The sequence below is a fragment of the Colias philodice genome, chromosome 25 (assembly GCF_061535455.1).
Source record: "Colias philodice isolate Cphi_HAF_F1 chromosome 25, ilColPhil1 Martin Lab GWU primary, whole genome shotgun sequence".
Lineage (NCBI taxonomy): Eukaryota > Metazoa > Arthropoda > Insecta > Lepidoptera > Pieridae > Colias > Colias philodice.
Window position 1 is genome coordinate 6,245,475 of NC_143110.1, and position 14,307 is coordinate 6,259,781.

Below are 14,307 nucleotides of genomic sequence, written 5' to 3' on the forward strand. Positions count from 1 at the left end.
ATATTGTAGGTGAGTTTTCATTGAATTTCGGAGCAAATTATGAACTGCTCATTGCGCGCGAATATTCAAACGTGAATTTGGTTATTTTCCTATCTCGTAGCGAATTTCTAAGGCAAGCCGGGCTTTTCGGCTTGTATGAACGTACCGCCACTGATTTTATTCACCGTAATCTGGTTAAATCAACGTTGATTTAACTAGCGCCTCTCAACGTCCAACTAGAGTTAGCGGATTGTCATAGACCTTTGAACAGAGCGGATTTAGTCATTCAATGAAATGTCGTCATTCTAGTGCTAGTCATTCAATCAAGTAGCAGGTTCAACCAGATGACGGTGCCAACTCACATATACATCCATCCATCCTCACAAACTTTCGCATTTATAATAGTAGTAGGAAATATTATGTAGATATAGCAGATTAGTCTTTTATTCATTGGTAACTCTATTCCAAAAATCGACCATTCAAAATCTCTAGTCGTATTGTTTCAAATCTGATAAAATGCTTCAGAATTCGTATGGCTTTGTGTTTTCTCTGTGAACATGAAACAATTGTTTTTGAATGATGGATTTAATAACTTAATTACACAAGGTATATCCCTGATTGGTTGTAATTAAATACCGTACCGAAAAATCGATAAAGGTAAGGATAAAGCTATGTTTTTTACAGTATTTATTTCAAACGAGTTATATTGCATTGTAAAAAGATAAACTGACATAGAGAATACAGCATTTTGGTCTATTTTTAATACGTTAATATAATAATTTGTACATAATATTATGTTTTATCTAATTATACTCCGTGTCTCTTGACCGTTAAAAGGTATTACAAGATTAAGAAAACTATTGTATGTCTATTTTAAATTATGTATAAAGTTAATTTTGATTACCGATAAAACTTTTTTTTACTTTCTTTGAGTAGGTTTCCACTTTGTTCATTATTTTACTAAAGAAAACGTAACTAATGTAAATTATATTTATAAAAGTCTATAATAATTGAATAAAAAGGGTCAAAATTTATTTAACAATGGGGAGTATTCATGTTTTTCATTGGTGGTGGTGCGTTTTGGAAGTTTGAATTTCGCTCCATTATTTTGCACTTTTTGAATATTATTTTAGGGGTTTAAATAATAAGTAAATAAAAAAAATCCTTTTCATTATAATATTACGATAATAAGTATTCGAGAAAAAAATATTTTAGGCCATTTCAAATTTTATGCATATTCCCTATTGTATAATTTTCCCAGATATGTCATTTCTGCATTACTTTCAGAATTCAGACATCCCGTAGGTACGTTGTAATTCACTCAAAATTCAACCCTCCCACCCACACATTACAATCTAAATTCCCAGAAACCTTGATACGTTTACATCATTAGGCAATTGAAATAATTTATCACGACCTTAACCCTCGTGAAAGAGACTCAGACGTTTAAAAACACGGAGGTTAAACAAACAAGTCTTGGAGATCACAAGGAATTTTAGTTGAGGTGAAAGGGTCAGCCGTGTGAGAGTGTGGAATAGTGACAGCGCTATATAGTCGTAGGTATAGCGCTATCTCTTTCACACTATGGAAATAATACTGCTATAAGACATAACCAGGTTTTGGAATGGCGCCAGAAAAACATCATTAAGTTGTTAAAATAAATGTTTATTTATACATATATATAAATTTCACATGAGTTCAGTGAATGTTAACTTCGTGAGCAATATGTTTGCGGGATATACGGGATGCCGAATATTTTAAGCTTATTTTGTAAGGTATATTTTCTTTGCAAAACTATTGGGAGAAAGAAAACTAAAAAATACTTACCTACTGATTATACTGACTTGATTATACTAGATTGAATTAAAAAGAATGCATACCTATTAAATACATATCTTTATAATTATCACGAACGTAATAAAACTTAAATATTTTGACCCTAAAACTACTAAATAGTTGAATAAGGGCCGATTTTTCAATGCTTGGATAAAACTTATTCGTCGAATAATGTATAAAACTACCATTTTAAAAACGTATTCTAATTGCCCGTATTTGACAGTTTACGAGACATTTTAATATTATCGTGTAATACTTTATTGGACGGATAAGTTTTATCCAAGCATTGAAAAATCGGCCGTAAGTGTGAGTTGGTGATGGCGCTAGCTGACCCATTACAGTTCTGTCATTATTGTACACTGGATTTAATATTAATTGAATAATTGAAAAATTAAGGCCCTGAAATATCGTGGTACAAAAGCTGCTTGGTTTAGCTGCAGAGTCATTACAATCTATTCGCAATACATGAACTGCTAAAACAGCTTACCGTGTTGCGCAGAAACTCAATAGAATTCGCTCAGTTCGCAACTATGAAAATTGCTGTCAATTTGTTGGAAACTGATTGCGATACAAGTGCTTTGATTGCTTAGTGATTATGTTTTTTCACACTATACATAGCGTGAAATATAACCATATAGGTAATAGGCCCAAATTCTCGTATTATTATGCAGGTTTCTACTTCTTTATTTGACACTAGCTTCATAACTTTGGCTCGCGATAAAAAAAATGTAGACTATGTTCTACGAATATTCGTAGACACAACCGTAGACAGTAGATTTTGTAACTGAAGTGTAGCTTTGTAGATTTTTAAACAATTATAGTAGAGCCATTTTAATAGGCAACATTTGACAGTTCAACAAAATTCAAGAACGTGACTTAGTAACGACGACATATAATAAAATGATATTTCGTTTTGTTAGAACTGCACATTTCCTTGACTTTTTTCAATAACTACTACATATTAATATAATAATAATGATCGATACAAGTAATTTTAAGATTTCATTTTACTGATAAACTATTCTAAACATAATAAACAATTTCTGAATTGAAGAACTGACGTCACTACAATTTTGTGTCAATAAGCCTTTTTTCTTTTTAAATACCAGGGACGTTACTCTAAAAATCGAAATCTGACATCTAGAATCGAATGCATTGATTACTTGTGAATAAAAATCATCATAAATTAATAAATTCGATTGACAAATGTTTCAAATCCGTATCGATTAATTCACTTTAATCGATGTTTTTAAGCAGGTTACCTCTCTTCGAAGATAAAATTGATAGACGTCAAATGTTGCCTATTAAATTGGCTCGACAATAAATCTGTTCTTTTATAATATGAATCTACATTTAAATAATGTTTACTTTATTTTGGTTGTCTTTTTCGTGTAACAGTAGCTTAGATAAATAAATAATAAATAAATAAATAAATATTATAGGACATTATTACACAAATCGACCTAGTCCCACAGTAAGCTCAATTAAGGCTTGTGTTGTGGGTACTAGGCGACGATAAATATAATATTTAATAAATACATATATAGATAATAACACCCAGACCCAAGAACAAATAATTGAGTTCATCACACAAATATTTGCCCTGGCCGGGGATCGAACCCGGGACCGTCGGCTCAGTAGGCAGTTACTTTACCACTGCGCCAACCGCGTCGTCATTATGATCTAGATCATTATGATCTAAGAATAGTAGAGTTAAACGAACGTCTTTCTTTCTATTTCGTCTAAATAATTTTCACAATTTTGAGGATAAATACGTTTCATATTAACTAATTGGAAATATTGATTACGTATATAACTATTGTTTAGAAATAGTTCTTCGATGTCGAACTTAATCACTTTAATTAATTACGGACTAATAACGTGGGAACAATCCAAATGTTGATAGAATGCTTTGAAGAAACGAAAATTAACGTCTTCGGTAATTTATAGGTTATACTCAAAAATGTTCATTTTCATTATAAGGCATCAGTGTTTATTTCTCATATAAAGATTTTACAGCGTCTCATCAGTTCGGTCGGTTCATCCGTTCTTGAATTACGCTTACATTTAGCGATTCATTTTTTGTATAAGAATTGAAAATTTTGGAGACGGAATGCATCGTATTTCTCTAAAATTTTAATTTCTTGATGAACATGAAAATAAGCATACAGCTAATGCAGATGACTAAATGACAATCCCTACTTATTAATATTATAAATGCGAAAGTAACTCTGTCTGTCTGTCTGTCTATTACGCTTTCCCCCTTAAACCTCTCAACCGATTTTGATGAAATTTGGCACAGACAATCTTTAGACCCTGAGAAAGAACATAGGCTGCCTTTTATTGCGAAATATGTACCACGGGTGAAGTCGGGGCGGACCGCTAATATGTTATAAACATCACTACGTAAGGTATATGTTTATTCTGACAATATTGTAAAATTCATAATACTTTACTAAGACGGTGGCCTAAAACACACAATAAAAAATAAAAATAGCATTTTTCAGGAGGTAAACACCGACCATACTTCTGATAATGAGGTGGTTCGTAACAGGAAAACCCACAAAAGAAACAGGGCTCAGGTGTGACGTCACAATCCCTCGAGTTCATATTTTTCATGTTATTATCGAAATTGTCAGCTTGGACAGTTTATGTGATAATGATCGAAGTTTTCCTCTTGAAAGATCTGTAGATATTTTACGCGTTTAATATAATTTACATCACTACATAGTATAAAACAAAGTCGCTTTCTCTGTCCCTATGTCCCTATGTGCCTTTGTATGCTTATCTTTAAAACTACGCAACGGACTTTGATGCAGTTTTTTTTGATAGATAGATTTTGATAGATGAATCATCAAGAGGAAGGTTTTAGTATATATTTATTAGGTTTTAGACAAAGCGGGCGAAGCCGCGGGCGGTAAGCTAGTAATACATATTATATCTGTTTTGTTCTGTTCTGTGCGTTATAATGAAGATTTGTCATATTTTATAGCTATATTAATTCTTAAACTATATTGGAATCAATCTTCATTCGTTATCGAGACAATGTGCAAATTTTTAGCAGCGGGCGATCATAGTCAGATAAACTACAAATTACAATATTTATTAGCAGATTAAGACTAAAATATGTAATACTTTTAGTCTGGTTAGGAATAATATTAAGCATGTTTCGAAAGTCTTATTCAAACCTACGAGTATATAATTATTATTATTATACGTGTGTCACCTAATTCTTTTGAAGTTTCAATACCCACTCATATAAGCCCCTACGCTATAGAAATAAGGGCCTGGAGCAAAAATAAAAATTGGATTTTTCTCGTAAAATTTATGTGTTGATTGAAAAGGTAAATTTGCTGAAATCACCATTTTATTTAGTTGCTGATTCGGTGCTTCATAAATATCGAATATAAAAACATAATGAATAATCAACCTATTTAATAAAGATTTATTCACATTCATTTTTCTAATTGTAACGAGTATAAAAGTACCTGTATTATTATTATAATCGACAAAGTGATTAGTTAAACCTGTGAGTTAAACTAAGTTCTATACAATTGATATAATTGACGTCAGAAGCGTTCCCTGTATGTGTGCGTGTGCGTGACGTGTGTCACCTTAACTTATATACTTGCGTCATCTTTGTAATTATCTTTGAATAAAAGAGCATATTAGTAAAATCACATGAAAACTGAACTTCCCGCTCATCTCAGATCGATCACCAATCATGTTTGCTCACGTATCTTTTATTTTTATTATTTATCTGATAAGAATCTGTACCAGAAGGTAGTAAAGAGAATCTAGAAGGTACCAATAGTGACACATCTCATTTATATTAATGAGTCGTCACCCGGCGAAATTATATGTATAGGATGTTGAAAATCTCGTCGAAACCCGTAGCGTGGTTACGAAGGAGGTAGCGAATAAAAGACGGACGCGATGCGTTGAGCGATTTCCTTTCCTGAATACATGTTAATATCATATATAAATAAATAAATTAAATAAATCTTTATTTCACCTTTTGATTGTACAATATTGAATATGAGGCTCTGGCTCTCTTGCTAGGCATAGCCTGTGTTAAGAGAGCCAGTCCCTTTCCTTAATACATCTTGGCCTCGATAAAGGTAAAAATGAAAAGAAAATTTAAATGATAATATGAAATGAAATTTTTATATGAAAAATGTACTCTCTATGAAAAATGATAATAACAAATTGCTTACCATCTTTATCATAATGACTCCATACTTCCATAAACTGGTTTGCAGACAATTTCTTCAGCTCCCTCGAATCCGGGTCTCGAAACTGTCGCATAAAATTCGACGCTCTATCCAAGTTCAGTTTTTTCGATGACCCATTCGAATCGAAACTCATCTTTAATTCTTATAAAAATTACTCTTTTTAAAAAGTTTATTGTCTTTTATTTAAATATAAAATAATTGATTTTTCAATGTTGGCACCACTGACATTACAGGAGCTTATTTCATCTGCAACAAAAGAAAGTCAATGTTAATGATATTTTAGTCAAAGTTAATTCCTAAAATCAACAGGTAATTATGTATTGCATTCTAGTTTTGCTCCTAAACAATTGATATTTGATTATTGATACTATTAAATTTTTAATTTTATTTATTTAATATTTTTTTTAATTCATTCTATCTGCCAGTAGAGTTTTTTTTATATTAGCATTTTATAAATTTAATAATTTTATTAATTTAGTAATTTTATAAATTTCGTCATATACAGGGTGTAATCGTTAAGTGTGCAAAGGCGATTATTTCGTAACTATTACAGATATCAAAAAACTTTAAACTGATATCGAAATTACTTAACCTAATGAGTAAAATGGCCATAATAAATTTTTTAAATTAAAACGAGAATAGATAGATATCTGTAATAGTTACGGAATAATCGCCTGTGCACACTTAACGATTATACCCTGTATACAGTTTACATCGTCTTCTTATAAAAAAGTACATAATTATAATGTGAAACAACATTATATAAATATACATATATATAAAATAAAATACACGCGTGTAACACGCATTCCATAACAATATAATATCACAAATACCGTTTCCATATAATAAAAATTCGCAGACGACACTCAAAAAAGCAATTCCCCAACTTTTACGACGTTGCTAGAAATCTGAATAACTTTTCTCAAACAAACAAGGCACTTCTACGCACTATAATACTTAATATATAAGAACAAAGTAGTATGTTAACTGTAGAGTTCTATTTTAATTTATTAGAATCGCTTCTGATAAAGATATTAAATAAATTAAAAAAAAAATATTAACATATAAAATTAAAATTAAAATTAATTAAAATAAATTAAAATAAATTAATTAAATTAATTAAAATTAATTAAACATTAACATATCAAACGATCGTCGTGAAATATAGATTCAAGGAGCTAAACTTATAGTAATAACTTTATTACAAGTAATCGATGTATTTTACGTCATTCGGGAGCTATGTAGTCGTATGTTAACTATTATTACGTATTAATTTATTAAACGCCAAATACAGGTACTTTTTCTAATAAAAATTATCATTACATGCATCGTATTCTATTAAAATATACGCTCATTTATTTTTCATTGGAAATTAAGGATGACTATAATATAACATCTTATAATGTATCTAAGTATCTATTATGTTTTACAATGTACTTAGATTTTACTAGGTTTCCGCCCGTGGCTTCGCCCGCGCAGTCAAAGAAAAACCCGCATAGTTCCCGTTCCCGTGGGATTTCCGGGATTGCGTCATTTTCCCGGGATAAAAAGTAGCCTATGTCCTTTCTCGGGTATCAAAATATCTCCATACCAAATTTCATGAAAATTAGTTCAGTAGTTTAGGCGTGATTGAGTAACAGACAGACAGACAGAGTTACTTTCGCATTTATAATATTAGTATGGATTGGAAATTAAGGATGACTATAATATAACATATTATAATGTATCTATTATGTTATACAATGTACTTAGATTTTATTTGGAATTTTATTTCAAAGTTTAGGGACGCCATCAAGTTTGGCGCGTACTGTAGCAAAAATTTCATGTAGTTAAAACTTTCTCAATAACTTGGATTTACGATTGTCCAAAAGATAAAAGTTTCACCTAAATATCTTCCCTAATAGAATTTATAGAAAGGTCCTTTGAAACGCCAATTACAAAAATCTAATATAACTTTCAAGGTTTTACGAGCTCAATTTCATAGATATTAATATTTCAAAGGACATTGCTTATTAAATTGAAAATAGCCTGAAGTTGTCTATTATCATATAAATAAAAAGAAATTATATTCTGTCGGATAGAATCGCTTTCGATCACGCAATGAGGATATATTTGTAACGCTATAAATTTAAAAGGTTATGTTTTGTATTGCATACGTTGATATGTAATTATTTTACTAGCATAACTTATGTCGGAAGAAATATGCTAGGAAATGAAATATTCCTTCATAATATATTAATTGCCCATGTACATATCAGGGACCAAATAATAAATAGGGGCACTTTTAATAATGCACGGGCATTATGAATAATGACAAACTACTTAGGTCGAGATAAATCTAAGAGATAAATAATTCCCTGGGCGGAATTAGTAAGGCTAGGTTTGGCATTTGAAACTACATAGAAATAGAAAAGAAAAATGTCGGGGCATTGTGAAAATTGCCTCTATTTATAATGTGGTTCATAAGATATTCTAGAATGGAACGTTATATACACGTTTATATATTTCCGTGTAATTATAAAAATATTCATAAATAAACTATAGCACTTAGACAACTATCTCTAAACGTGGTTTCATATAAATGGACTTTCTAACAGTGAAATAATTTTTCAAATCGGCATCGTAGTTCCTAAAATTAGCGCGTCCAAGGAAACAAACAAACTCTTCAGCATATTTAGCATAGATAAATGAAATTACTATAGAACTTAGGCAACTATCCTATCTTACATATTATTTAGGATTATTATTCCATATGTTCTACATATGAACTTTTTTAACACATGTAAAAAAAGTCGTTTATTTGGAAAAATACATAAATACAAAACAATAGACGATCGCCTCAACTAGGAAAATAGGCTAGAGACGATCGACGCCATTGCTCTCCAGACTTAGCCTGTATTGTTTAGTTAACTTTAAATAGTTTCATATATTGATTATCGTTTTGTACTGATATTAACCCAAATAGATATGTATATAGAATTTTGATTCTCTATGTATATTGATTTCGACAAATCTATTGTTAGAAACAGTTACGTAATTACTATGATATCGTTATTGTAATTTGTTGTGATATTTTTTTCGATAACATTCGAAGCAATTTGTCGAAGTAGTTTCATAATCTACTCAATTTATTGATTTATCCAAATTACAAATTTAATGATCTACTGATTCTATAGATATGTATTAAGAAATAAAATAAATAAAATAAATGATGTACTAATAATACGATTTTCTTAATAGTTTTCGATTGATATACACTGGTCATCAAAAAAATCGACCCACCTACACTATGTTTGCTATTTATCGATTATTTCACAAATAAGTCGTCTTAGATTGTTGTATTTTCTTGTAAGGGTCTGATAACATGCTAATCATTATGTTTGTCGAAAATTTTACTGCACTTAAAGATTCTTAACAAATTTTTATACAGAAATACTGTACAGTGTTGATTTGACGGTTTACGGCGGGACAAATTATGCCCGTGTTCCCAGTTCAAAAATGACTTTTTTTGGGATCTCTTGTTCATAACGTTAAGTTTAATAATTGATGCTGTAGTTTTGATAAATTTTGTCTCAATATAATGGATACTACTCTAGCTGAGGGGGCCCAAACTGTGGCTCTACTAAAACAGGGGTTATGTCAACTTGCCGTGGCTAAAAAGTAAAATCTGAGCTGTTTTGCAGTTCGATGAGTTTACCAAAGGTTTCTAGAGAATGGGCAGTATCGATGAAAATATTGATCTGCAAAAAATAGGGCGGCAACTCAAAGGGACGACCCCTAGATAATGTAATCAACTCTACAAAATCGACATCTGTCTGGTGTAGATCTCTAGTGACGCCTGCGTGAAGATAAGGAGGTGGGTATAAATGACAGAACTGTTAGAAGAAGACTTTAGGAGTAGAACCTAAGACCACACAAGCCAGAAACAGGGCCACAATCAGCCACAGCTCATCGACAAACCAGACTTCAATTGACTCGAAATCACTTAAACTGGACTATAGGCCAATGGGAGTCAGTACTTTTGAGTGACAAGATGCGAATGACTTTATATGGTGCTGATAGACGTCTTTATGTCATGCGATGACCAGATGAACGATTTGTTCAGTGCTAGGTAAGAGAAACGGTCGATTATGATGGAGGCTCTGTAAAGTTCTAGAGTGGCATTTCTTTGACAAGACGCACGGAGCTTGACGATAAAAAAATGCTCATTAAATGCTGTTCAATACATTACCGAGGTTTTGGACTATCATATGGTGTAATATGCCGGCTGTATCTGCAAAAACTTTGAGTCTATGCATGATAATGCTCGGAAGCACGTAGAGTGAATCGTGATCCAGTATTTAGAAGAGGTCCGCATTAGAGTTACACTCTGGTTAGCAAAAAGTCTCGATTTGAAACCTACAGAGCACATGTGGGACAATTAAACAATAAAGCTTAGAGCTCGTAATTCAGCCCCTACAACAATAGGAGACCTGAAAACCGCCATGAGGGAAGAATGATAACGAATTCCTCAAGAGACCATCAAAATCTTGATTATTTCTTTAAAATGGTGAACGCAGGCTTGATAGCCTGCGTTCACTCTGGAATGATTTCCAGAAAGAAGAGAAAGTACTGAGCATAAATTCGAAGGAAACGTGATCATAAGTTTCATGATAACAAAATAAACTGCATTTGAAATTTAATAAAGAAAAAGCTGAAAATTGAGGATTTTGATCTTTCTTCGAAATTGACAATTTTTTTTATGATGTTAATGATTTTATGTGTTTATATTCGTGTAAATATGCTTGTTTAATTAATCAGTTCAGTTTCCAAACAAATTTTTTCTTTAGTTTGTGAGAAAACCGCAATTTTCCGTAAAAATGCAGGTGGGTCGATTTTTTTGATGACCAGTATACTTACGATTGATGGAAAATTAAATGGTGATGAAAATCTTTTCATGGTAGTTATCAGTTGCAAGTTTTCATATAATATTTGTTTCCCGGTTAACCACAAATCCAGAGTTGTGGTTAACCGGGGTTATATTTTAAATTTTATTCATGTCGTACATATTTCACTGATTTTCCATATCGAGTTGCAAGGCAGTTCATTATGTATGTAGTCAATAATCTTCATCAAGTTTCGTACCTTTTATTAAACCTAGAACCTCTTGTAGAGTTCATGTAATAACCATTTTAGCAAGAAAACAACTTTGTAATAGACGTAGTTAAGGAAACATTTCGAGTAACCTTTATTTATTCAGTTGAATTATTCATTCACTTCAATACCCAGTTGATTGCATGAATATTGCATCAAAGTAAACAACGTATCATAACAACTACTATTATAAGATTTTTATACTAACTAGCGATCCGCCCCGGCTTCAGGTGAAATTATGCATATTACATACTGTTAGACGTAACTTTTGATTTATTATTGACGTGACAACGTCTTATAATTCGATAGAGCTGGCTGCACGCACGAAAAAAAATGACTCATGTGGCGTTACCTCGCTCTGAGGCGTTCCATGTAAGGCTTGAAGTGCAAGCGAGAGCGCGGAACGAGCGACTAAGAAGCACAATCGGACGTTGTCACGTTCAACTATCGTCAGTAAACCGACTTTACAGACAACCAATTTTTTTTGTGGATGAATAGTTGTCACTATTTCCTATCAAAACATGTTTACCTGTCGAAAACTATAAATTGCCACTTTCCTTCGACTCGTGACGTATTCGTACGAATCGTGCCTAGGGGTTCGGACGTTGTTTATACGACGTTCGACCCAACTACCTTCACTTTGCTAATAGTCGTTGACTTGATGCGATTTGTTATCAACTACCTACTTCAATTAGGTAGCTGTGTAAAATCGCAGAACATTCTTATTACATTTCAAACTAATATTTAACCCGTCCTCGCGTGTAATTTCTAACAATACAGGGTGTCCCAAAAAGTATAGATATACTGAAGCTGGGAGGTAGAGGACCTAGAGGGCTATCCGAATCACCCCCATGTACATAATATATCATGCGTATTTTCGTATTTTCAGAGTTAAAACGTTTTTTCAAGTTTTCACCTATCGCCGAGTACGATGAGATTTTTCTTCATAGTGACGTGAATTATTGCTTATTTTTGAAGTAAAACTTCTTTAGGCGCGACTAGGGAGTAACTCAGATTTTTTTTCTGACGGAAGTAACGCTTACTATAGTCTGTGTAGTTTCCGCCATTTAAAAATAATAATTCTGATTGGTTGTAAGTATATGTCATATACTACACGCTTCTTGACTTATACGCCAGCTAGTGGCAAATATCATAATCAATTAGGATTATTTATTTTCAAATTTTCAAACGGATCAATTGTGAATAGCAATGTGAATGAAAAATTCAACAGTTTTAAAAACATTATTTTAAATTGCAAAATTTTTTGAAAATCTCTAAATATACTTGTTTATTTATTACTTTTAAAATAAGTAAATTAAAAATAAAAATAAACATGTTGCGGATTATAATCAATCTATTTTAAATATTGCTGAAGACAAAGTAGTATCCATAGCAACAGATAAGGTTGTCATTCAGTTGAACAAGAAGCATATGTACGCCAACAATTTCATAAAATGTCAGTTATTGATACAGGAGGATCGCCTTATGAAATCATATTAGTTCTTAACAAATTTTACATTATTGCAACCAATATTGATGTATCTGATGGCTTAGCCAACGGTTGTGTTGGAAAGTTAGTGTATATTGAACGTGATGACAGTGATAACATCATACGCTTATGGCTTGAGTTTCCTGGTAAGATAGGAGAGAAAATTAGGAAAAAAGCTGCCCATCATATTCAAACTCTAAACATTAGTAGAACAGCAGTCCCAATTTTATGAAGTTCGTCATCTGTACCAATGAATAGAAATAAGACAATATTTGCAAAGAGAAATCAGTTTCCATTAGTATCTGCTTGTGCGCTTACAATACATAAGTCTCAAGGTGGTACTTTTGATCAAATCGTTTATGAATACAATAAAAGTCACAGTCAGCAGCTGTTATATGTAGCATTATCACGAGTAACTGATATAAATGGATTGTTCATTGTCTCAAACACCGATGACAACAAATTTTATCATGGAAGAAAGCGTCCAGGGGGAATAGTTGATTTACAGTGTGAATTTGAAAGACTTTCAAATTCTCGCCTAATAACACAACAGGAAGAATTATATAACCTTGTAAATGAGAGTAACATTACACTATTTTCCTTCAACTGCCAAAGTTTACGTGCTCATGTTTCTGATCTGAATGATAAGGTATTAAAAATGTCCACATTGCTGTTATTTTCCGAAACTTGGATGAAAAATGACGAACAAATTCTTATTGAAAATTTTTATTGCGTTACCCAATACAAACGACCCAACTCAACTGCTGGTGGAGTAGCTGTATATCATTCATCTACAGATACACTGAACAATGTAACACCAATTCAAAATATTTCACAAACGATATTATCACAAATTTCCGATGAGGTTTCACAAATTGGTGACATCGCCTTGGTTCGATGTGTTAATACGAATGACCAACCTGTGATTATCGTTGTTATTTATATTTCTACAAATACTAGCCTGACAAATATCATAAAATTTATTCATCAGCAATTACTTCACTTCACAATTGAAGGTTCTCGACTTTTAAATAGTAATTATCATGAATTACCGATGATTCTAACTGGAGATTTTAATGTTAATTTTCGCTCTCAGGAATCTCAGCCGTTAATTGATTTTTTAGAAGAAAAATTTGATTTATCTATGAATACTTCTCGACTTCTTTCAACAACACGTTTCGGTACAACGATAGATGCTGTATTTTCAAGAAAAGTAGCAAATTTAGAGAGTAAAATTTATGTTTCACATTATAGTTACCACAAACCTATAATTTCGTACGTAAGAAATTATTATGACATTCAATTACCTGTTTCGAATGAATAATATTAATATAACATTTAAATAATCTTTGTAAAGCACATGAATAATAAATATAATTAAATTATAATATAATATTTATTTATTTAAGTTAATATTTAATAATTTCAGTGATATATGTCGTCAACGCCAAAGAAGTTTTACTTCAATCGCGCGTAAAGGTTACACGCACACACTTTTTTTTGTATGTGCTAAGCTGTACCTAGCGGCCGCGGCTCTATCATTATTTATTTAGTTTTTTATATCTAAACGTTCAAACCAAACACTTTTTAATTAGCGTATACAAATATTTGAGCATTAATTTAAAGGCTATA

At 31.7% G+C, this 14,307-nt stretch overlaps 1 protein-coding gene across 1 annotated transcript in view; it reads right to left on the reverse strand.

Annotated features, from left to right (window-relative positions):
* The window catches only part of Cbp53E (Calbindin 53E), a 112,482-nt gene that overhangs the window by 80,697 nt on the left and 17,478 nt on the right, over positions 1 to 14,307 (reverse strand). The window contains exon 2 of the mRNA XM_089710729.1: positions 6,033 to 6,296. Within this exon, the coding sequence (XP_089566855.1) occupies positions 6,033 to 6,183 (151 nt within the window). The 5' untranslated portion in view covers positions 6,184 to 6,296. The remainder of the gene's footprint in view (positions 1 to 6,032; positions 6,297 to 14,307) is intronic.